Genomic DNA, 24470 nt, shown 5'->3' on the forward strand with positions numbered 1-24470 from the left:
AAAATGTTGATGGGAATATAAGCTCACCCCCTCAGGGATGACTCACAGCAACTCACAGCAACTTTCAAATACAAGAGACAAGGAGAGCGAGAGAGGGCGGGAGAGAGAGAGAGAAGAAAACACAGGTCATTGGCCTGGGACACGATGTTTGAGTGTGTGTGTGTGTGCGTGTGCGTGTGTGTGTGTGTCAGTGACAGATAAAGCACAGAGCGGGACGCCTCTCCGTCAGATCACAGCTGCTTCACTCGGTACAGTGGACCGGTTTTCACCTGGAGGGTTGATGCCAGACATGAGGTGTCTCCTGCCTGTCCTGGTCCTTCTGACTGTCCTTCATGTCAAAGCGGACCAGCAGCGGCAGAACAAGGAGAGACACTATTACGTCGCCGCTGTGGAGATAGACTGGGACTACTCTGGAAATGAGACAAACAGGTAGGATACCGGTGATCAGACTCGCGACTGGTCGGATTTGGTTTAATAGTTCGGTTTGTCCTCGTTTAATTCCACTGGCAGCTTTTTATTTGTCCTACAACAGTGTCAGACACACACAAACACATAGACCCACATTTGCTGGCAACGTTTAAAGAAGCTTGTGCATATCTTAGAGTCCATATCTGCTGGTGGGAAAAACGTGTGTTCTGCTTCATATTTTGGATTTTTCTGTATTTCCTCAGGTTTGGTCCCACCTATAAGAAAGTGGTCTTTCGGGAGTACGACAGAGACTTCAGACAGGCCAAGACTCATCCATCCTGGTTAGGTAAACTCCAAAGAAACGCTTCACCCCCAAATCCCCTGAAGTGCGGCTCATCAATCTAGATTGTTTTGGTGTGAGTTGCATAGTTCGAGGTATCAGCCGTGGAGACGTATCGATCAGAATAACTGCGTCTGAATGACTCTGTGTTCAGATACGTGACCTGGTTACTCTTAAGATAAACAAATGTTGTTGTGCGCAGTTTCACAGAGGAAATGTTCTCTTTTAAACCACTGACACTTAACGGCCCTGAATGCTTATTTTCTTGACTTTATATTTATAATATCTAAAGAACAGAATGCTTATAATTGCTGTTATATATTATTTCCTTTCTAAGAGAGGATCAGGTCACTTAGATAGAAGATGATATGATATATAGCTACATATATACATGTGTGTGGGCCTGTTGAGAAATCGTATTTGCTGGTGAACAACAGGCAGTTATGACCCAGCAGGACTTTAAATCCCCGCTGCGCCGTGACGACCCTCGTTTGCGTCCTCTCTCCGCAGGTCTGCTCGGACCCACTCTGAGGGCCGAGGAGGGCGAGACCATCGTGGTCACTTTCAGAAACATGGCCTCTGGACCGCACAGCATCCACCCCCACGGGATCGCCTACGGGAAACAGTCGGAGGGTGGGTGCTTGTTCATTCAGCTGCGGACGCTCTCGGCCTGGTCCCCCGACGTGGATGCTCGTGTTACTGGTTCTGATGTTTACACAGGATTAGCCAACACAACAAACAGCCTTGTTTGTCTGTTCCTAAAATGATTAACCAGGACGGGCAGCTTGTCAGAGTAGACTGTACTGGAGTCCAGCACGAAGCTGTCTGTGTCCAGTAGAGATGACTGTAGGAAATGGACAGGAAGCCCTCCTTCATTTGCTCTTAATGCAAAAGTCAAAGTTCAGATTGATTTTAAATTGTAAGAGTAGCTTGTAGGAAATTCTTCATTACGTCTTTTTTGTCAGGAAATTCAATAATCTCCTCAAACCCTTGAGGGGGAAAATGGGATTTAATTAATTGGACCGTTCCAACTTGATTTTCCTTTGGTGCATAATGAACATATTCATCTGTTGCTCAGGACGAATGCTTTGTTTGCGTTTGCAGGGGCCAACTACTTCGACAACACGTCGCAGAAGGAGAAAGAGGATGACGTGGTGCAGCCCAACGGCCAGCACGTATACTACTGGGAGGTGACGCCGGAGGTTTCTCCACAGGAGCATGACCCCACTTGCCTCACCTACACCTACGTCTCCCACATAGACGTCGTGGAGGACTACAACTCGGGGCTCATTGGCACTTTGCTCGTCTGCAAGTCTGGTAAGCAGCAAAGACTCTCAAGTTTCAAATCCCAAAGCATCGTTTGCGGTTGCGTATTTGCGATTGTTCTGGGTGCCTTTCAGGCAGCCTGGATGCTTCCGGGCAGCAGGTGGACGTCCACCAGGAGTACGTGTTCCTCTTTGGGGTTTTTGACGAGAGCCAGAGCAAGTACGAGCCAAACAGCCATGGCAACCATGTGAAGTACACCGTCAACGGATACGTGATGGGGTCGCTGCCCGGTTAGTCTGTCGAGATCTAAGAAACACGATATGAACAGGAGACCTCAGGATGATTTCCTGGTTAATAAATAAACCTCCATTCTAAGTCAGTGCACAAGGTATTTGAAACGTTAAGTAGCCATGACAACAGTTCCGCTTCACGCTACCAAAGTGAAGACTTGGTCTTGATATATATTGCATTCAAACTAAACGGTCTGCAAACACACTTTAAAAAACTAAACATTAATTAAATATAGCCTAATATTTTTAGGTTACAATTATTTAGTCAATAACCTTTCAGACAGAAATTAAACTGCCAATCTTCCTTGATTACACATCAGTTTTCTGTTGTGTCTATAATCTGGATGCTTCTCCTACCACTCTATAGTATATATATATATATATATATACATATATATGTATACATATATATATATATATATATATACATATATATACGTATATATATATATATATACATATATATATATACATATATATATATATATATATTGAAAACTGATGTGTAATCAAGGAAGATTGGCAGTTTAATTTCTGTCTGAAAGGTTATTGACTAAATAATTGTAACCTAAAAATATTAGGCTATATTTAATTAATGTTTAGTTTTTTAAAGTGTGTTTGCAGACCGTTTAGTTTGAATGCAATATATATCAAGACCAAGTCTTCACTTTGGTAGCTTGAAGCGCTATATATATATATATACATATATATATGTATATATATATATGTATATATATATATATATATATATATGTATATATATGTATATATATATATATATATATATATATATATATATATATATATATATATATATATATATATATATATATATACATATACATATACCTGTATATAGGCTATATAAACACAACTTTATGGTATACGTCACAGGGGAGATTTTCACCAGGTGTCCTGCATAAATAAAACAGTCCAGAGGAACACAAAGTCAGCGACATTTTCCCCTCCTCTGTCCAGACGTCAGTGTGTGCGCCTTCGCCTCTGTGAGCCTGCATCTGGTCGGTATGAGCTCGGAGCCTGAGGTGTTCTCGGTGCACATGAACGGCCAGGTGCTGCGGCAGACCGGGCACAAAGTGTCCTCGGTGGGCCTCATCAGCGGCTCCACCGCCACCGCCGGCATGGTGGCCCTCCACGCGGGCCGCTGGCTGCTCTCCTCGCACACCGTCAAGCACATGGAGGGTAAGAGTTCTCTCGCATGGACACATCGCTGTCGTCGTACACGTAGCGTTGACCCGCGTGTGCTTGTGCCGTTGCAGCCGGCATGCACGGCTTTGTGGATGTCAAACAGTGTGACGGCTTCAAGGCCCCGAAGCGAAGGATGACAGTGGCAGAGAAGCGACACAGCAAGGTGTGGACGTACTACATAGCTGCTGAGGAAATCACCTGGGACTACGCACCCAACATGCAGGAACACATCGACGGGTAAGCAGCCTTTACAGATGCACTTCAGAAATCTGCAGGAAATGAAATCCTCTGTGTGTGATATTTGTAAGGAGCTACTGTAGTCCAAGCATTTCAAATAAACAGTATACAGTACATTGCTGATCAGCTAAACATTTTATATGTATATAGAAATGGTGTATTTCCAACAAGATACCAATGTCCCCAAGTTAAATAGGTTCTTCAATGTGCAGGGACTTCAAGCTCCAGTACCTCAGACAGTCGTCAAAACGCATCGGTGGGAAGTACAAGAAGGCGGTGTACACGCTGTACAAAAACGAGTCGTTCACTGACAAGCTGGAGTCCAAGCAAAGGAGAAATGAGCTCGGGATCTTGGGCCCGGTGATCAAAGCGCAAATCAGAGACGTCATCAAGGTGAGATCGCTTTCAATTAGCACCTTGCCATCAAAATCACATTTAAACTGGAGAATTGCATGAAAACCATTAAAAACAAATTGGATAAGGAAACATCATTCGTCGTATTCGTCGTTCAAAACACATGGCAGTACATTCTTTGCACTCCAGCGGTGCTGCCTCACGGCGATGAGAGTACAACGTACATCAGTGAGTGGGAGCACAGATAACGTGTGTCGCACTAACCCTTGTTAAAGTATTAATCACTGTCTGCAGACAGCGTGCCCCCGCTCATCATCCTGTCCTTTCAGATTGTTTTTAAGAACAAGGCCTCCAGGCCCTACAGCATCTACCCACATGGACTGACGATAGAGAAGTCAGAAGAGGGAGTCAACTACCCAGCAGGAGGTATTGAAATCTCAAATGGGTTGAAAAATACGGGTACAATGGAATGTCCTCTTAATTTAAATAAACGATTGAGCTATACCCCACTCATGTTTGCCAGGCAACCAGTCCCACGGCGTCCAGCCGGGGGAGACACACACCTACCTGTGGAGAGTGGTGGACGAGGACGAGCCTTCCGAAGCGGACTCGCAATGTTTGACGCGACTGTACCACAGCGCAGTAGACACACCGCGCGACATCGCCTCGGGCCTGATCGGACAAATCCTCATCTGCAAGAGCCAGTCGCTCAACATCAGGGGCGTGCAGGTAAAAGGATGCTGCCACGCGTGCTAGAGGCTCTGTTGGTCCTCGCTGCCAGTCGCGAAGGAACACATCCCTCCCAAAGGTGTGCCAAAAGTCTTGTTTGGGTTTGATTCCCCAGCTGAAAGCAGACAAGGAGCAGCATGCCATGATGGCCGTGTTCGATGAGAACAAGAGCTGGTACATGGATGAAAACATCCGCAAATATTGCGATCGGTCCCAAGTCAACAAGGCCGACCCGGACTTTTACAAGTCCAACGTCATGCACAGTAAGTTTCTGCCTGAGCCGGATAAAAGCTCCCTCAAGCTCACGTGACACATGAGTGACAACGATGTCACTCCATTGTTTGTTCAAACATTCAACTTGCTGTAATCGGAACTGACCTTTCGTGTAAATTTCCACACAGCAATCAACGGTTACGTGTTTGAGAGCGGCGAGCTCCTGGGCTTCTGCAACGGCGAGATCGCCACGTGGCACGTGTCCAGCATCGGAGCCCAGGACTACATCCAGACGGTCACTTTCTACGGCCATCCGTTCGAGCTGAACGGGCGGACGGAGGAGTTCCTCAGCCTGTACCCAATGACCGGAGAGACCATCAGCATGAGGATGGACAACATCGGTCAGTCACGGCGCGCAACGGATTACAGATGCAGCAGTTTCTTGTTGTGTTGAGAGCGTCCTGCAGCATGTTTCAAGGAATTGGAAACAAGAACTTTCGTCATTTGGTTGTGTCTATATGCATGTTTTTTGCTTTTTACCTTTGCATTGCTTGCTGCTGTGAGGACCACCGTAGATCATCATGTAGACATAGAGAGGATTTTATCTGCATGTAAAGGAAAGTGACAGTTTTTCTTTTTTCATTTCCCACTTAAACCAGGTGTGTGGCTCATGGCTTCCCTGAATTCCCACGAGACAACCAAAGGGGTGCGTGTGAAGTTCAATGACGTTGAGTGCTATCGTGACTACCAGTATGAAACCTCTGAATATGCGGACGCAGGACCGCGCAAAGAGTTTACTGTGTGGAACCCTCCGAGTTTGGACGAAATCAAGAAGGAAGAGAAGAAGCGCAAACCTGCAGAGAATACACCAACGGAGACGGACAATTACACGGACATGTTTGCCACCGAATTAGGTCTCAGGTCTCGAAAGAACCAATCCACTGAGCCAGATGTGGAAGAGCTGGACCTCTCTGCCCTCGACTATGATGCTATCAATGTGCCTGATGGAGATTTGAGTATCAACCTGAAGAATGTAAGTCAGATTTTCGATCCAAAGCCAAATACACTAAATGAGACATTGTTTTCAAATTGGCTAAACCTCACTGCAGTTAATTTGCTGAACCAAAGCATCAGTGAGAACAGCACACGCGTGCAGAACAACACGGCACCAGCAACCTTCGGCAACTCTTCAAGCACAGTGCTAAAGAATGACAGCATAACCACAAACACCAGTGTGTCCCCAGTGGCAAGTATTGGTAACGATACAGTGTCCACCACAGAGAACATCACGGTTCACAACGCAACGAGTTTATCAACGGTTGGAAATGTATCAACAGAGATTAGCAATCTTACAGAAACTTCACGTGGAAATCTCAGTTCGGTCATGGAGGCCGAGGGAACGAATGTGACCCTGACCGCTGATGACCAGACTCCTGAGGTCTCCGAGGAGCAATTCACCAGAGGGGACGTGTTCCTTTACTCCGAGCCGCCGTCCGACACCAGCGCCGACCTTCTCCACAACTCACCGGAGGTCAACGCCACATCTCTGCCACACGGGGCAGAGGAGGAAGAACATGTAGTCAAGACTATTCCAGCCAATTCAGGCGCTGAAAATGTAACACACAGTCTGCTCTCAACAGGGGGTCCGCAGAATGTCACAGCGAATGTGTCCAGATCGAATGCATCAGAGACGATTCGTTCAGAGAGAAGGGAGAACGTCACAGCGCTTCCTGGTGAGCGGAGTCGCACATCCTCTGCAGAAGGTTTCGCCAACGAGACGGACCTGTCCCTCTCCAGCCACGAAGGGGAGGTGCGCGCCTCGGACAGCACAGAAGAAGTTCTGATCTACCTTTCAGAAAACAAGAGAGCGGTGATTAAGACCACCGCAGTCAAAACCGAGGGGCACAACTGGACCTATGAGGTTACTCACCAAATGGAAACCGAGGAGATGTCTGAAGACATGATGAAGTATTTGGGGCGAGAGACCACTCAAACGGCGCCACCCCCAAAAAAGAAACTCAAGAGGGTGAACCTCCGAGACTTGCCCGACAAGGGCAAAGTCTTGAAAACCAAGAAGAAGAAGGAATACAAGCCTCAGTCCAGGAGTAGCTTACCGTTCTCTCCTCGTGGATTCCATCCAGACCTGACCCCCCGCGGATCCAGACCTCCTCTTCCGCAACCTGTCTCCGATGAGGAGGAGGAGCTCATCAACGCGCCCGTCGTCATCGGCGTGCCTCGACCCGATTTCAGCGACTACGAGCTCTACGTTCCCGGGGACGAAACGGATCATCTCGACCTGGATGGGGAAAACGTGAAAGAGAATGAATACGAGTTTGTGACCTACATGGACCCCTACAAAAGTCACGAAGACTTCAATGCTCTGAACCTGGATGACACCACAAAATACTACCTAAAACTCTCAAGCCCAACTGACAGGATATATTTCATTGCTGCAGAAGAGGTCGAGTGGGACTATAGTGGCTACGGAAAGAGGTAAGCTCAGATCGCAGGCACCAAAGCTTATATGACATTACATATACATAAATGCATGCATGCAAAGCTGAAATATGATTATTTTCATTATGGTCGACCCAGGAGGCAAGACAAGTCGCAACAAAACAGCAGAGAAACCAAATTCACCAAGGTGGTTTTCCGAGGTTACATGGACAGCAGCTTCAACACACCTGACACCCGTGGAGAGATGGACGAGCATCTCGGGATCTTGGGACCCGTCATCAGGGCCGAGGTGGACCAACGCATCATGGTAGGACGGCGTCTTACTGCAGTCTATTCTTCGTTTGATTGCTGCTATAGTTTGAGGGAAGGGCTAGCCATGCTCTCTTCATAGGTAACAAAATAAGTGTGGCAGCATAAATTACGTTTGTAGATTACCTTGTTATGTCTCAGTAGTTGGTTTTGTACCTCATTTATTTTTGCCGTACTTTCATATTTGCATGACACACAGAGTTAAATCCTTTTCACTAACTCTCTGCAAGGAAATTGATGAATCATTTTCCAAATTACATAGCTATTTTTTTGAAGCCACAATGCGTCTTTTTGTCTTGTAGGTTGTGTTCAGGAACAAAGCCAGCCGTCCGTACTCCATACACCCAAATGGGGTTTTGTATAACAAGCAGACCGAGGGCCTGTCCTATGAGGACGGCTCCGAGTACTGGTACAAATATGACAACGACGTCCAACCCAACACCACCTTCACGTACATATGGAAGGTTCCTCCCCAGGCTGCCCCAACGCCAGGCGAGTCTCACTGTCGGACTTGGGCCTACTATTCAGGCGTCAACCCTGTGAGTAATCTGTACTTTGCGCATAGTTTTTAACTAAATATGTGTTTAGAAATGTAGATTGTGTGTAGGTGTTCCATTTACAGATTAAAGCCTTTAGAATTTAAGTCTGTGACTGTGTCACCCCCTAGTGGCGGTACAAAAACATGGATGGGACAGAAATTACGCACAGTGCAGATACAGGGGCGGGCGGCCAAGATAGAATCCAAGCGGTAGCTTAATGTGCTATGTTAAATGTGTACGTTGGGGTGTGGAGCTGTGCAATATTAACCATATCTGGGCTCCCCCTCTTAGGAAAAGGACATCCACTCTGGCCTGATTGGGCCTCTGCTGGTGTGTCGAGAGGGAACTCTGAGCAGGACAGAACCCCTAATGAGGGAGTTCACGCTGCTCTTCATGACCTTCGATGAGTCGCAGAGCTGGTACTACGAGCAGAACCACGAGTTGATGCAAAGGAAGAGCAGAAGGAGAGCGATGGGATACAACTCCAAGGACACCCTCAAATTCCACTGTAATTAGTATTAGTAAAAAGTACCTTCAACTAGCCTGGATTTAATTATCTATCATGGCAAACCGTATGAATTAGATAATCTAGAATTCGTTCATATGCGTTTTTCATGCATTCAAGATTGATTAGTTCCAGAAAAAACCCTCACGCTGACCAAAATGATAAAAATGTCTATTTGCACGTCGTTTCACCAGCTATCAACGGCGTCATATACAACCTGAAGGGCCTGAGGATGTACACCGACGAGCTGGTGTGCTGGCACCTGATCAACGTGGGTTCTCCCAAAGACTTTCAGAGCGTCCACTTCCACGGACAGACGTTCATTCACAAGAAGATCACCAGCTACCGGCAGGCCGTCTACCCGCTGCTGCCCGGTGAGCATCACCAAAACTGTAACGCGCAGAGTCGCCATTGTCCATACACGATGCCGGCGCCGTGGCAGAGGCTTTGTGTTCCAAAGGTAATGACGTTTTCACACTGTGTTGTCAGGGAGCTTTGCCACTCTGGAGATGTACCCATCCAAACCCGGCCTGTGGCAGCTGGAGACAGAAGTGGGTCTGAACCAACAGAAGGGCATGCAGACCCTCTTTCTTGTCCTGGATAACGGTACTGACGGCGGAGCGTTGCCGCAGCATTTAAAGGCACTGCCGTGCGGGTGTTTTGACATTGTCGTGTCGTTTGTCTCCTCCAAGAGTGCTACCGTCCGCTGGGTTTAGAATCGGGCAGCGTGAAAGACGAGCAGATCACAGCCATCAACAGCAGAGGTAGCCGCGCCTCCCGACAGATGCACTGCAGTCCTGCTGCAGCAAAATGACCTGTGAAATCATTCATGTGAAGTTCATGTCACAGAGGAGTGACAATAATACTCTTTTTCAAAGGCTACTGGGAGCCGCATCTGGCCAGATTGAACAATAACGGTAAAATCAACGCATGGAGCACAGAGCAGAACCGGAGCTGGATTCAGGTAAGTGTTCTAAGTGAGTGTATATTTCCATATTTGCTTTCCATGTGAATACTGTACCTTTTATATCTCCCTTGCACAGGTAGACTTCCAGAGGCCCATTGTGATCAGCCAGGTGGCCACACAGGGAGCCAGGCAGATGTTCCAATCCCAGTTTGTGGAAAAGTTCTCCATCTCCTACAGCACCGACAACCGGACCTGGAACTTCTACAAGAGCGACAGCAGGGACTTCAAGAAGGTTGGAGGAGTTTGGTCACTTTTGGTCAGCTCCAAACTGAGAGCGACGGCTGTGATCCCCATGTGTCTCCCCCTCTTTCACCAGGTGTTCACTGGGAACCAGGAAGTCTACGAGACCAAAAAAAACACCTTCAATCCTCCGGTGATTGGACGGTTCATCAGGCTACACCCGCTGCAATGGTGCAGCAAGGCCACAGTCCGGATGGAGTTCTACGGCTGTGAGCTGGACGGTAAGATGTTACTGCACGAAATACGCCAAATCTTCTAATGGATTGCACTCTTTGTTTTTGAAACGCAAAGTTTAAATTGAAACTCATTATTACTCATTGTACACACTCTTGCTTTTGCACATTTTTATGTTTTTTGAGACACATAACTAGCTTCTTTTTTCCTTTTTGGGGGGCCAAAACTGGCCAAAAGATTCTCTTAATTGCATGATATTGAGTAAGCACACTACGAACTGGTTATTTATTTTGTCAAATGTAGTGTGAATTTTTTTTTTAAACATATTTGTGGGTTAACCATATTTTTGGAAGAAATGCTGAGTTGGGATTCCTGTGAATGTAACATTTCTAATCTCGTGCCTCAGGCTGCTCGGTGCCTCTGGGGATGGAAAGCGGACTGATAGAAGACCATTTCATCACAGCCAGCTCCTCAGCCTCCAGCTGGTACTCTGGACCATGGAAACCTTCTCTTGCCCGCCTCAATAAACAGGGCACAATCAACGCATGGCAGGCCAAGGTACAAACCCTAAAAACCGACCCTTGAAGATGTGTGACTTGTGAATTAAATACCTCCATGGATTCCTTTGGTCGCCCGTGAATGCGAGCACGTACTGCGCTGCGTGTCAAAGCTCTTGTCTCTCTCTCTCTGTGCCATCCACAGTACAGTGGCATGGACCAGTGGCTTCAGGTGGAGCTGCCCCGGATTAAAAAGATCACAGGTATCATAACGCAAGGAGCAAAGTCTCTGGGGAAAGAGATGTACGTCATGTCCTACTCCATCATGTACAGCGGCAATGGGATACACTGGATCCATTACACAGACGATGACAGCGTCCCTTTCAAGGTGAGCGGTGGCAGGATGACATGGGAATGGCATTAAAGTAACCGGTGCCTCTGGAAAGAACAGTTTCTAAACCACATCTTTCTCTCTCTCAAGACTTTCAAAGGAAACAGCAACAACAACGACCACGTGAGGAACTACATCCACCCTCCTATTTTCTCTCGCTTCGTTAGAATCGTCCCGAGAAGCTGGTGGAACTCCATCACCATGAGAATAGAACTGCTGGGCTGTGAATTTGAGTGAAATGATGGGGGGGGGGGGTGTTAAGTCAACCGTGAGCATGCATGAGTCCATTCCCAGGTCCACTCCCACACACCGGGTCGCGTGTGGAGGACGCTGCATGCACAAATATATCAAAGCTTTTAAATGCAGTTAAAAACAAGAATAGAATTACCTCGATTGCTTAAAATGTGAAAAGTGTTTAGTTAAAGATAAAAGCTGCACAGTTAAAATGAACTTTAAAACTCATAGAGAAGTGAACTACGTGTGTGTAATCCAAACCTTTTGGTCAGCAGATTTATGTTTTAGAAATATTACATTTTGTCCATCACCAAATTACTACCAATGAATGTAAATATGTAAGTAGAGAGCCTGTAATTTATTTTTTAATAAATATGTTAACATCATTCTTATATTCCTTGTGAGGACATAAATGGATGGGTTCCGTTTGCCTTGGCGTCCCACGTGTGAGTAACGCTGATATCTTCTCACGGTGTCACCACGGTGTCACTTGTGGCACCTCTGCTGGCGCCGGGCCCCTCGTTACGCAGCAACCTCGGGGGCCTCCGCTGTCTGTTTGCCGACCACGTTAACCCGGGCACCGGAGGTGTGGAAGAATCTGCGTGGCCGTCCTACTAATCCGTGAAGACAAGTGGACTCACAGAGACCTTCGCTGGCTGTCTGGAGCTACGGGAAAACCGACGACCAAAGTCTGAGAAACGAGTGACGTCGAGCCGGAAATGTTGGTGTGAGATAATCCACAGGATGAAGAAACCTCTCACCAGCAAGCACCTGATGAGAGGAGAGGACATGCTGTGCATGTACAAGCTCTCTGACCCTCAACACGGTCCACAGATCGTTCTGCTGTTCCACACATGCCGAGCAGACTGAGCGCTCAGAAACAAGCCAATAGGTCGACTGTTGAGATGCGCTCATTGGGGCAACGCTGAGACAGAAGGTCCAGAGGTTGAGAAGAGCTGACAGGCTGCAGCTGTGACGGCGCACCGCTAGATGTCGCTGCGGCCTCATCTGAAGATTTGAAGATCATAAAACCTTTTGATGTCGCGTGTTGTGCGATTGACTTTGTCCTGGTAACGTCAATGGAGATAAGGAATAGATCTCAATGACTTCAGACCTTCAACGTCCTGTCCAGCGTGGTGCAGAACTCAGATTATGAGTTTAAAAATGACCTAAATATAAATGAAAAATCATTCACTAATACTGGGGCCCTATGTTAACTATTCCAGCTATGTCAAATATTAATGAGGAAATATCCAGATCCTTCCATGCGAAAGAAAGAAGCTAGAAGCCACATGTGCTCATTGGAAAGTAAAAGGGCCCAAAATATATTAGACCACATCAGACTGTTGTAATAATATTATCAAATCCATCTTTTACAGAGGTATTTAGGGTTATAACATATTCCTGGTGGAGATTTCTGGATACCATATATATATATATATATAGAATATTCAGAATTCTATACTATACTTGGGTTGTTAAATCTCCAACACTGTATTTTTAATAAGCAGATCACTTTTTTAGATGTCAGATGATTATTTGCGATCAATAAGCGATCATTTATGTTCTAAATGACAGGGGGAGGGAAATATTTGGCTTCTAAGGACAATTTCAATTAGCCTCCTCAAGCAACAAAATCGTAAGTTGTAAACTAAGTAAGTATACTCTTTCCTTTCCACCGTTGCTATGTATTTGCTATATAACATTTTTAATCTTATTATCACAATCCGGGCCAGGGAGCGGCGGGTCCCGTCCGGTCTGCCCGGTGATGGATACGAAAAGCACCGCGTCATGATTGTTATTAATACACTCGTGTCGGTGCCACGGGAGTTGTTTACAAACATACCTCACGAGGGAGTCGCCGGGGGGGAGTGAAACTTATATTGGCTGCTGATCCCGCGCACGCGCATTCACGCACGCACAAAAAAAAGGCGCGAGTCCACGCAACAAGCCCCACCCCCCTCCCCACCACAACACCCCCCCGCCCCTCCCTCTCCGCTGCGGGCGCCACGCCCCCACGCAGCGGGGCTCCTTAAAAAGCGGCGGTCCTCGCGCTGGTGGGTTTAGATCAAGACCTTTCGCACGCAGGACTCCGGCGGACATACAGCTGTATATTCACACAGATCTGATCCCTTCTCTGGAATGATGAAGTCTTCAAAGCTCAAACCTCAAGGTAAATCAAGTTATTGTTTTATTTCTATCCTGTATTATCCGTTAGTCACATCTGTACGCCTTTGCTTTTATTGACACAGTATTTAAAACGAGGAATGATTCATAACCGCCGTGCCTTTTAATGTTTGTTTTTAAAGAATTTATATATTGTGTAATAACTTTTTATAGTTATGTGACCATGACATCATGCTCCAATGCATTCAAGTTTTTGGCAGGCTGTTTTTTTTTTTTTTTTTAAATCAATCTTGACAGCTGAAACTCCAAAACAAACGTCCCTGTTAATTGGAAAGTAATTAACGTCACGTGTTTGATTGGCTCTGATTCGTTTTCTCGCAGCGCGCTTCGTCAACCAGGAGGATCTGAGCGACGTGCTGTGCGAGTTCGACGCGGTGATGGAGGACTTCACGTCGCCGGTGGAGAAGCGACACTTCAGGTACGACGAACACCTGAAGACGATGAAGAGGAGGAGCAGCGCGAGCGTCAGCGACAGCGGCATCAGCGACTCCGAGAGTGAGTGCGCGAGCCATTGTTCATGCGCATGCACGTTGCCCCCTGCTGGGGGGGGGCTTTTGTTCTCCAAATGTGACAACGAAAAGACATCATGCATCCGGGCGTCTTGACCCAGCGGAGGTCTCAGACTGTGTATTTAAATTGGGCAATACAAAGCACCCCCCCAGGGTAAGTACAGGCCAATCGTAGAAATGAGAGTACTTCTCTGTCTGGGGGTGGTGGTGTATCTGCAATATGTACATATGTGTATGCAATATGCGTGCAGCTTCTTATCAGGGGGCGGGGCACCGTTGCATGCATGCATGCATGCACGCCGTGCTCTCTCACGTCGGGACGGCCACAAGGTTTTACTGTCACTCATCGGCGTCACGCGTTACTCTTACGCCTGGAGAGCTGCAGAGAGCGATCGCTCTCAGAGATTCAGGTCCCCGGCGAGGTTTCCCCTCACACGTGTGAGCGCGTTGGACCTCCGCGGGAGGACGTGGAAAGATCTGCTAGAGTCTTCAGCTTTGTGGAGAGGAATCCCGATTCCAGAGATACTCAGTCACTGCTGACCAGACGGCAACTTGCATCATTACTGGGACTCCAGCGCCTCCACCCGGGCGTCTCCACCCGAGTGTCACCACGAGGTTCACTAATCCAGCTCGACGTCGTTACCACTAAACAACTAAGGTTCCTTCATTAGGTGGGAGCCAGAAAGGGGGAGGGTGTGGTGGTGGTGGTGGTGGTGGTGGTGGGGGGGGGGGGGGGTCAGATTCCTGCGTGAGGCTTGTCCTCTCAATGGCAGAGTCCGGTGAAGAGGGACCTGTCCCAGGCGGGGACGGCCTATTGTCTCGCGGCATGAGGGATGGATGGCGTGCAGACTGCAGGCGCAAACAGTGCGGCGCCCCCCGTTTGGGGCGGGGGCCAGAGATGGAGAGATGGTGGAACATGCATGTACACATGCATGCGCGCGAATGAGAACTGCGAAGCGGGAGGGACAAAGGCCGGTGCGTGGGTGGGAGTGTTACAGGTCAGCGGGGGGCGGGGGGAATAAGTGGTCGACATCTGAGACGGCGCTACGGCCCGCTGTCCCCTGCACGGGGGAGCGGATGTGAGACAGAACGTCTTCTTTCCTCCCCGTCTCTCTTCCTCCGGCCCCCATCAGACAGTGAGAGTTCATCTGATTGAGTTTGTGTGTGTGTGTGTGTGTGTGCACACGATAAGCACACGCATGTGTGCGTCAGGGGGTGTCATTAGAGGAGAACGCGACGATTAAGCCGCTCCACTCACACACATCGCACGTGACGTCCGTCTGATCGAGTTGTTCCGCCTTTTGTTTTCTCGTGTCCCTCTCTCGACAGGTGCAGAGTCGCTGAACAGAAACAGCTTCAGCTTCAGTGACGAGCGGCTGAACTCCCCCACCGTGTTCTCCCCCACCACCGGCACACCGCCCCTCATGTCCCCCAAACGTGAGCCGCCCTCCTCGTTCACACCGATGAAATAAGTGATACACAATACACTCGTTTGCTGTCCCGTGACGTGCGATTGAGAGTCTTTCTGTCCCCCCCCCCCCCCCCCCCCCGCAGCCAAACTCGGCGACACAAAGGACCTGGAAGACTTCATCGCCGACCTTGACCGGACGTTAGAGAGTGAGTGACAACGCGGCCCAGCTAACCCCTCGGCGAATTAGGCCGCGTCGACATCATGTCATAAAGTGACCCGGGAGGCATGAGGGAGGTCGGGCGGGTCACGTGGACCTCCGGGGGAGGGAACTTTGATGAAAGTTGCGCGTGGACACCACGTGGCACCGCGTGGACTCCACTCGGCCCCGCCCCACAGAAGGGAACCCCGAGGAGGCCACTTTAGTGGCAGAACGTCGCTGATGGTGTTAGACGTAGCATACGTGGCACATCTCGGCTCTTGACTGGCCGGCTTTTGAGTGTTCGAACTTGCATCAGAGTATAGAAGGAATGTGCGAATGTGCCGCAAACCTGGCCTCAAAATTCCGACTGTAAATAGCAGGAATGGAACGAGACGAAGGCGTTGCATCCATGTTGTTCCCTCCACTGCTTTTTTACGGGTCTGCAAAGCTGGACGTACAATCAGCCGGTATGGCAGGCAGGCACACCCCCCCTCGCCCACCCCCTCCTCCCCTCCCGTTAGCCCCGGAGGAGGCCCACCAGTGTTTTTACGGCGAGCGGCCTGTAAAACGCGGCCTGATCTAATCGTGTCCGTCTCCGTCTCTCCTCAGGCATGTGACGGGGAGGCTCACAGTCGTCATGGAGAGTAGCCATGAGGGAGGGAGTGGACGTCTGGACCCCCCCCCCCCCCCACCGCCCCCCCAACCGAACAGAACCCCTGAGCAGCTAACGCAGAAAACCACCCAACAGGACGCAGCTGGTTGGCTCCAGCGCGGCCCGCGGCGTCCTGGAGTCGACAGAGCTCCACGTTGCGTTGAGGGGAACCTGAGGACAGGATGTAAGGCCCCGCTGGAACGCTGTGAGGACGTGGAATCGATGCTGCAAAGAGTCACTGGAACATTTATCGTTATATTCACCCTCCCCCCCTCCCCCAACAGACCGGGTCACACTCCCTCATCCAAAACTTGAGCTGGAAGAGTATTTAAAAATTGCTTTTTATAATAGAAATATATTAGTAATTTTATAGAGCTTCTTATTGTAAATTTTTCTGTCTTTTTTGGGTAAATATATTTTTATATCTTATGTAAATATTAATTGCTTCGAGTTCTATTTGCTTTGGTATTAATCCATTATAAAAAAACAACTGGAAAGCGATATGTGTATTTAATACAGCTACTGCCTGCCGGACGCGATATTAAAGAATGAAATGTTGTTACTTTACTAAAAGTGCCTCCTGTCTTTATTTTGGTCTGGAAGCTTCCGTCTGTTTGTTTCCGTAATCAGAATTTAATGTTCAGCTTTATATTATCTGTATTTTATGAAGCCACAAACGTGAAATAACACATTTTACATTGAATTGATATCTTTAAAGTCCCCACATCTATTTTAAAATCAAATCTCACACAAGAAGGCATTGATTACCGCCGGGGGGGGGCGAGGAGTCCAGATGATTGGCAGAATCGGAGCGGTGACGCAGTAAGGATCTTTGAGTGACAGCTGGCCCCCCAGCTATTTATCAACCCCCCCCCTGCTTCGGGTCTTCGGGTCTCCATGGCGATATCCCTCTCACACGGAAGTACACAGCCACACATACAACACACACACACACACACACACTGTACGTCTCTTAACTCCTGAGCTCATAAATCAACTGCTCAACGAAGCAGGGGGGCTTACGTAACTTCTGTAGCAACAGGGTCTATTTCCAGAGGTGGAGGGAGACAGGAGGGGGTGACCCCCCCCAGTCCCGGCCCCCGGGGCAGGTGATGAGATCTGATGCTGAAGCATTCTTGTGTCTGAGGCCCCCCCCCCCCCCTCCGTCTGCTGACCAGTGGGGGTCGGAGGGCACTAACCGTGTGCTGATATGCTTCTGGTGCAGCAGGTGCAGACTGACTGTGGGGCCACAATCACACGAGTACTGCTCTGTTTCACGTACTTTCATGTATTTTCGTGTTCTCACATTAGATGTAAACCCTGCTTACATCACTGCGACATCACCTCTTTAGAAAGCTCCTTCCCAGAGCCACAGAAGACACCGAGCACAAGTCGTGTCCAGGCTGTCGGACGCCGTGTGCTGCTGATTCGTGCTGCAACCTTTTGTTTTTTTGCTGTGAAGGGCTCAAAGGGAGGACCGAGTGTCCCTCTCCAGCTGTGTGGGGCTGCTGTTGACCGGGTGGCAGGAAGCTGGCGTGGGCCCAGCCGACGGTGTTGTTTCTTCAGTGCAGTCGGCGGAGGAAAGCGTTGGCTGCCACCACCTCACCGCACTGTTCTGCACCAGGGATCAGCTGGCACTGATCCGTGAGACCGTGTTGACACGACAGTGTCGCCCCCCCCGAGGGCAGCGGGTGGGCTTCACTTTCTAAAACAACCACACACCCGGCAGAGGTTGGCATCTTTTTGGCAGCACGGGTGGGACGCGTAGAGGTGTTGGCTTTGCCAGCGGCTGCTCCGGGCTGGAAGTGTGGGAAAGCGAAGGACTGGAGCTGGACGGACGTTTCGTCGGTCTTTACATCAAGACGGATTCCTGTGGGAGGCCCCTCAAGACTCCCGAAAGTGGTCGTGCTCTACGAAGGGACAGATGTGTGTCCACATCACAAAGAGACAGAAATACACAGAGCCAAATATCAGCTTCAGCTTCCCACCAGGTCTTCACATCCCTGCTGCAGTGCCAACAGAGAGAAATGTTAAAAAGTGCCCATCCATCCATCCATTGGTCTCCTTTTATGCCGTATGAATGCACGCGTGGAAGGGTTTGGAGGGGGGGAAATTACCATTAGTTTGAAAGATCATTTCTAAGTGGAGACAAAGACTCGCTCACGTGCAGATTTGACAGGCTGGTTTCGCCGTCATCAACAGAATTATTACTGACTCTCCCTGACCTCATGCGTATGCACATCCTTCATCATCTCCATCTCCCTCATCATCATCATCATCATCATCCGATTGACTTGTCTGTGACCTGAGTGACCGTGTGTCGTCTCCTTCTGCACCAGAGCAGCTGTAATACACGGACGCAGTCTTTAAATGCAAACACAACAATGTAGGATTATTCTAGATGTTAAATCCCTTTTACCGATATTTAAAGACACCTCCCTTGGTCTGTGTGACTGCTTTGACTAAAATCACCTTCGAACGAGCACGATGACATTTTGGCTCAGCTCAAACCTTGAGAATCAGGTCAGGCTTTTCACAGCAGGGGGAGGCCTTACGCACACAGACACACACACACACACACACACACACACACACACAGCCCAGTGACTGTTGCCGCTGTGAAGTCTGAACAATGTGTGTGTGTGTGTTGACTGAAGAGAAAGCTCTGAGGTGCTAGATGGTTTTCTAAAGACTCATTCCTGCATGAAGAAACGTTCCAGGTGTTTGGTGACTAAAAAGAATATGTAGAATGTGTATATTGAAATAATAAATAAGTGAAATGCTCAAATTTGGTCAGTTCTGGTCTGCTAAACCAGCCATTGATTTTCCTTGTGATCCGTTGAATTGTCCTTAAAGGGGTTCAATACGAAAGCTAGCGGTGCATGCTAGCAGCTAGCTGCGCTAACAGTGTTACCCACTTGGCTGTTGGGAATGACCTTCGCGGGTTTTCCCACGTGGCCGTTGCACGCGCTGAAGGCCGCGACACGAGACGGGAAGGCGTTGGAGAGCGTGAGCGCCGTGGAGGGAGGCGGTGACGTCACCGGGCTTTGAGCCCGCTGAATTCTGCCAATGTTTCGGACACAGATGTGTCGCTCTGCTCCTCCCGACTCGGCCTGCACCACCTCCGAGCCCGGCTGAGTCAAAGTGGACGCGATCTATGCGGGGGACACGCAGGGACACCGGTTGTCCCATGCGGCACCTTATCAAATGTAGGTATTTCTCCTCTATTTTCAACAAACACCTGAAGAAGAAGAAGACAACGTCCAAGCTTTGACCAAAGATTAAAAAAAAGAAATGTATAATGCATTTTGCATACGGAGCAGCTGCTTGCCTTTCTGTTTTGTCTTTTTTTAAAAAGCAGATCATCCCGATTCGCGTGAGTCATCCGGGACGTCCACGTGGCCCAGTGACCAGCTGCGAGTCGCTCTGCGCGGCCCCAAACCGATGAGTCATGGAGGACCACGTGAGGGATTCGGTCACGCCAGGAGGAACCACATTCAAATTCTCAGTTAACTTGGCAAACATTTCAGCACAATCTGGTGCACAATCACCAGACACACGAAAAGAAAATGTGTGTAACGGCTTGAACTTTCTCTGTGATAGTGTGATGTGTGTGTAGTAGTGTATTTCTCTGTGTGTGTGTGTGTGTGTGTGTGTCACCGGGCTGATCCCAGATGGCTCCGTCATGTCACATTCCTCCCTCTCATTGTCAGACCGGACTGTCTGACTCCCATCTGCTGCTCTCTCCATTTCCTCCCATTTGTCCTTCAGTCTTTCTGCAGCTAATAAGCAGTTCCACAGTGCACATCACGTCCCAGTCTGGTTCAGATGGTTCAGAGTAGTTTGGGGGGAATATTTGTTGTTTTCCCAGATACCAAAAACAATGAAGGCCTTCAGGACATATTTCATATTTATTTTTGGAGTCTGGTTATGTCAGAGAGCAATATTAAGCTATCTTGGCTCAGTTGTGGAGTGTATTGGATCACGTAAAATAATCCAGTGTTCCCATGGCTCCCTTCTTTCATACTTGAGCCGCGGAGGCCTCCCACTGGCATGAATAAAAAGCCTCGCCAAGTCCATGCAAAGCAAAGAAAGGACGCGATCACGCAACGCGCTCAACGTCCAGGAGGGCTCACAAACGTGCAACGCCGACGTCTTCTCCCACTTGATGAGCCCTAAATCGCTCCAGCGAGAGGCCCCCTCTGAGGGAGTGTTATCCGCTGATGCAATTTGTCCCCTCTTAATTCCTAAATGGCTCCCGGTGCAGCCACAAAGGCCTCTCTCCTCTCTCAATAGAGCTCTCTGTGGTGCACACTTATCTGTTCCAGTGGAGCCAACCGGCACGTAACTGAACAGAGTCTCTCTCAACAACTCTCGCACCTCTTCATTCATTCGTCCACAAGCGTTTTTGTTTCGATCTCACTCTTCTTATTGGCGGCGAGAGGGAACGGGAAAGAGTGCGGCGGTGGGGAGTAACGCTGCACGAGGCTTCAAAGGACCCAACGCGTCGTTTCCCTCAGAACTCAATCAGTGTCTCTATTGATTTCCTATTTCCCGGCACACTGCTTCATGTCCTAAAAACATTTTAAACTCTTTGCATCACGTGAATTAAGCACCTGTTTGTGAATTGAATCCTTCGCTAATAAGCGTGACAGAGTTCCTCATTATTAGGAACACCGTGGTCGGGGTGAAAGAAGAAAGAAACCAAAGGCAAGATACTCCCCTCACGTCTCATGCTGGTTGACCACAATCACAGTTATGCTTTGTAAAATCACTGGTCCAGATACTGTATTCATGTCAATGTGCAACAATGCAACATGAATGCGGCGTCGTAGAGCATTATTTTATCAGACAAAGGCCATTGTTCGTAATCGAGTTCCAGCAGACGCTGCCTCCTCCTGTTCCATCTCTCTATCCCGCCCTCTCTTTCATACCTTTCCCCTGCCCGTCGCCCTTAAGACGACCTCGTTCTGAAGGAGGGCGGGTCCCTGCCTTTGCCTCTGCGAGCCCCGCGGCGGGTGAGCGAGGCGGCTTCCCTGTCATTACGGCCGAGTTTACACTTGACCAGACTTTCCACGGGAACCGGAGCCCGAGGGGGGGGGGGGAGCTCCCCTTCGCTCACCTCAACGGAGAATGGAACTTTCTTCTAGAATGCAGAAGACCTCATGGTTCAACGCACCTGCTAGGACACAATGGAAATGGTCTCATGTGAGTAACCTTCTACCAGACTTTAGTACTTGAAACGCTTTCGACACTGAAATGAAAAACACACGCTTTCAAGACCATAAGGAGTCAAATGATTGATGAATCAAAGGAATCCAACAAAGGACATGGAAGTAGAGCCGACATAGCGTGAATTAAATTAAATAGATTCCCAGGTGTAACTTTATTTAAAAAGCTTTTAGTCAACCGTGACTTTTGTTTTCTGCTTCAATAAATGATTTGACCTTACGTAGCGAAAACCTCTGAAAGCCTCATTTGAAACGAGGTCTCAGTGATCATTTGAACTTGTGTCAGCATTTACCTAAAGAGTTACTACTGCAACGCCCCCCGGGGGGGTGGGGCAGAACCCGAAGGAGTCCGTTTCCATTTCAGTATCGCTGTGGAATCACCCGGCGTAATTACTGCCCAAATGCCCCCTCTTTGCCACGGGGCAGGGACTGTCCATTCCTGCCCTGATGGATGTTCTTTTAGCGTTAGTGTTTAAAGCGAGGATCTAGTTCTTTCTGCGTTTATTCTCATTTTTAAATCCCCCCCCCCCCCCCCATGACCCGAGTGGTAGCCGGGATCTGTCCCTGAACGCGTAGTCCTATTAGCAGCTGAAGGATAACGGCATTACTGTCAAATCAAACAATCCAACAAGCCGTCTTGTACGAGCTGTGATCGCTATCGTGCATCTAGTCTTTCCTCCTCCCTATGGTGACCACACATACATATAAATATAATTCATGTTTAATAGGCGTTATTTTCCATGAGCTCTAAGCAGAAGCTTTGCTCTGCGTCAGCAAAGGAAGGCTTATTCACAGAGGCATTTCCTGCCTGCTGGTAATTAGGCCCATCGCGCCTCAGACGCACGTCCAACTGCGGCTACGCTCATCAGACTCGTTAGCGCTCGGCGTTTATTTTCCCGAAAGACGGAACGAAGGCGGGAAACTCACATCCGCGCGGTGTCCTTTCCCCGTCCGTTAGGCCCAGAAATACAGGGAGCGACTCGGGTCGGATGAGAAGAAATCGTCGGCAACAATTAGCTGGGCGATGATGTACAGGGAGAAGAAAAACATGGTGCCTTCTTTCCACAACAGGTCGGCCTCAGTGGAGCAAAGGTCAGGACACACACACACAGACACACACACTCTTATCGTTTCCACCCTGCTTCCGTCTCAGTGGGGAGGAAAACGAGAGACGATCAGGACTCCCACACAAGGCGCAGCGCACTAACTGAGCTGGTAGCGCCCATCCTCGCCCTCGCCCATCGTCACGGAGACTGAAGAAGGGCACCTTCATTTCCATTGGTCGGAACCAGAAGGTTTATCGCATGTCACCTGTGACATTAGCTGGAGTGCAGCTGTAGGGGAGAGAGGGGGAGAGAGAGAGAGAGAGAGAGAGAGAGAAGGGGGGGGAGGCAGTTAAAGGTCTTGCCAGACCAGCTTTAACGTGGTGGTGTGAGAGACAGAAGCTGGAAGGAAAGATTGAGGAGCGAGCGAGAGGGGGGGGAGAGAGGGGGGAGAAATCTGCTAAACAAATCACTGCAACGTCCGCTGTGTGAAAAGACCCCCCCACACACACACACACACACACACACACACACACACGCACACACACACACACACACACACACACATACGCGTTGGAAATAGATGGAACTATTGAAGCGCTGACTAGGAGTAAAAGGTTAGTTTTCATGTACCACACAGAGACTTTCTTGTATTCAACTCATTCAAACTGTGTTTGTGTTTAGAATGTTGAGAAACATTTGATTTTGACTGATCATTTTTTTACTTTACTAATATTATTCCACCAAATAACTTTTTATATATATAACATTCATTATATTTTTTGACCTAATAATATGATGACATGACATTATTCCGTTTTTTTACATTTTGTTAACTTTTGGTTTACAATTTTTTCACATTATGTTTTTCGATCCTTCTATTTTTTTAACTTTTTTTCCATAACAATTTCTGACCCAACCAGCTTTAGACTTTTCTTCCACAAAACTTTTTGAACATAGATCTTTTATGGTCCTAGTCAACCACAAAATGAGTTGAGGTAACTAGCGGTGACCATTTCACCGATGTTATTATTGATCACATGATTGAGTCCCAGATACACCTTCGGTCACCAAGGCTGAACACAGACAAATGAGTCTGAGTCTGTTGGGACTAAAAAAGGCCCCTCTGTCATGACAGGACCCCCCCCACACACGCACACTTTTGCTCCAGGGAGGTTCTTGGTTCCTCTTCTGAAGACACTAATCCATAGAGGTCTTTGAAACACTCGCCTGGCCCCTCACCTTGTACCAAAATGCTTTGGGAGACAATAACAGGAGCTGTTGTCCCTGACAACACAGCTCTAGGGGTCAAAGGGTCAACCCCCCCCTCGACCCACCACTTCAAGGGGGTAACAATTCTCCAGGGGACATTTAACAGACCACGTTAAACAAAAAAGTAGTTTAGAAAATCCGGGGATGTCCTCAAAGATAAAAGCCCAAGTCGGACTTCATCATGATTTGTAGGTGAATCTGTGCTGACGTAAAGTCTCCTGATCCTGTCTTAGTTTTTCATTACTGGTTCGACTGGCTGCCCATCAGCGCGCCTCGAGTCAGGTCCTCCGCCGCTCCGACTTCACGTCTGTCGGCAGCTCGGCTCATAAGGCTCCTCTCAAGATTTAGGCACGACCAGGCCGGTGTCAGGCGGGTCCAACGTGTCCAATGTGCACCAGGACCAAGAGGGATCTCCTTCAGCCCAGTGAGACCACTGAGACCAGTGTCTCCCTTTGGCCTCCTCTCTCACACATACACACCACAAAACCTCGCTGTCACGTTCACACATGGGCAACACACAGGGTGCCGTCAACCAACCCGACTACGGGTCGCCATCCACCGGCCAGCGCCTCGCCGTACGGGAACCGATCACGCTGGTCGTGCACCGCGT

The 24470-nt window shown here is 48.6% G+C and overlaps 2 protein-coding genes across 2 annotated transcripts; both read left to right on the forward strand.

Annotated features, from left to right (window-relative positions):
• The first annotated feature begins 154 nt into the window (after positions 1–154).
• f5 (coagulation factor V) lies at positions 155–11742 on the forward strand. The gene is made up of 25 exons (XM_040200983.2): positions 155–429; positions 672–754; positions 1259–1381; positions 1853–2065; positions 2149–2304; positions 3283–3504; positions 3582–3747; positions 3960–4140; positions 4431–4527; positions 4625–4830; positions 4946–5093; positions 5232–5444; positions 5703–7536; positions 7639–7807; positions 8112–8348; positions 8640–8856; positions 9048–9227; positions 9343–9459; positions 9546–9617; positions 9732–9817; positions 9897–10052; positions 10137–10281; positions 10641–10792; positions 10937–11119; positions 11213–11742. The coding sequence occupies exons 1-25, from the start codon at positions 281–283 to the stop codon at positions 11357–11359; spliced, it is 5652 nt and encodes a 1883-aa protein (XP_040056917.2). The 5' UTR covers positions 155–280; the 3' UTR covers positions 11360–11742.
• Positions 11743–13356: 1614 nt separating this feature from the next.
• rgcc (regulator of cell cycle) lies at positions 13357–16887 on the forward strand. Its single transcript, XM_040200992.2, has 5 exons — positions 13357–13529; positions 13865–14038; positions 15382–15489; positions 15607–15669; positions 16272–16887. Exons 1-5 carry the CDS (start codon positions 13499–13501, stop codon positions 16277–16279), a joined length of 384 nt encoding a protein of 127 aa, XP_040056926.2. The 5' UTR covers positions 13357–13498; the 3' UTR covers positions 16280–16887.
• Positions 16888–24470: the final 7583 nt, after the last annotated feature.

The sequence above is a fragment of the Gasterosteus aculeatus genome, chromosome 16 (genome assembly GCF_964276395.1).
Source record: "Gasterosteus aculeatus chromosome 16, fGasAcu3.hap1.1, whole genome shotgun sequence".
In the NCBI taxonomy this organism is placed as follows: Eukaryota; Metazoa; Chordata; class Actinopteri; order Perciformes; family Gasterosteidae; genus Gasterosteus; species Gasterosteus aculeatus.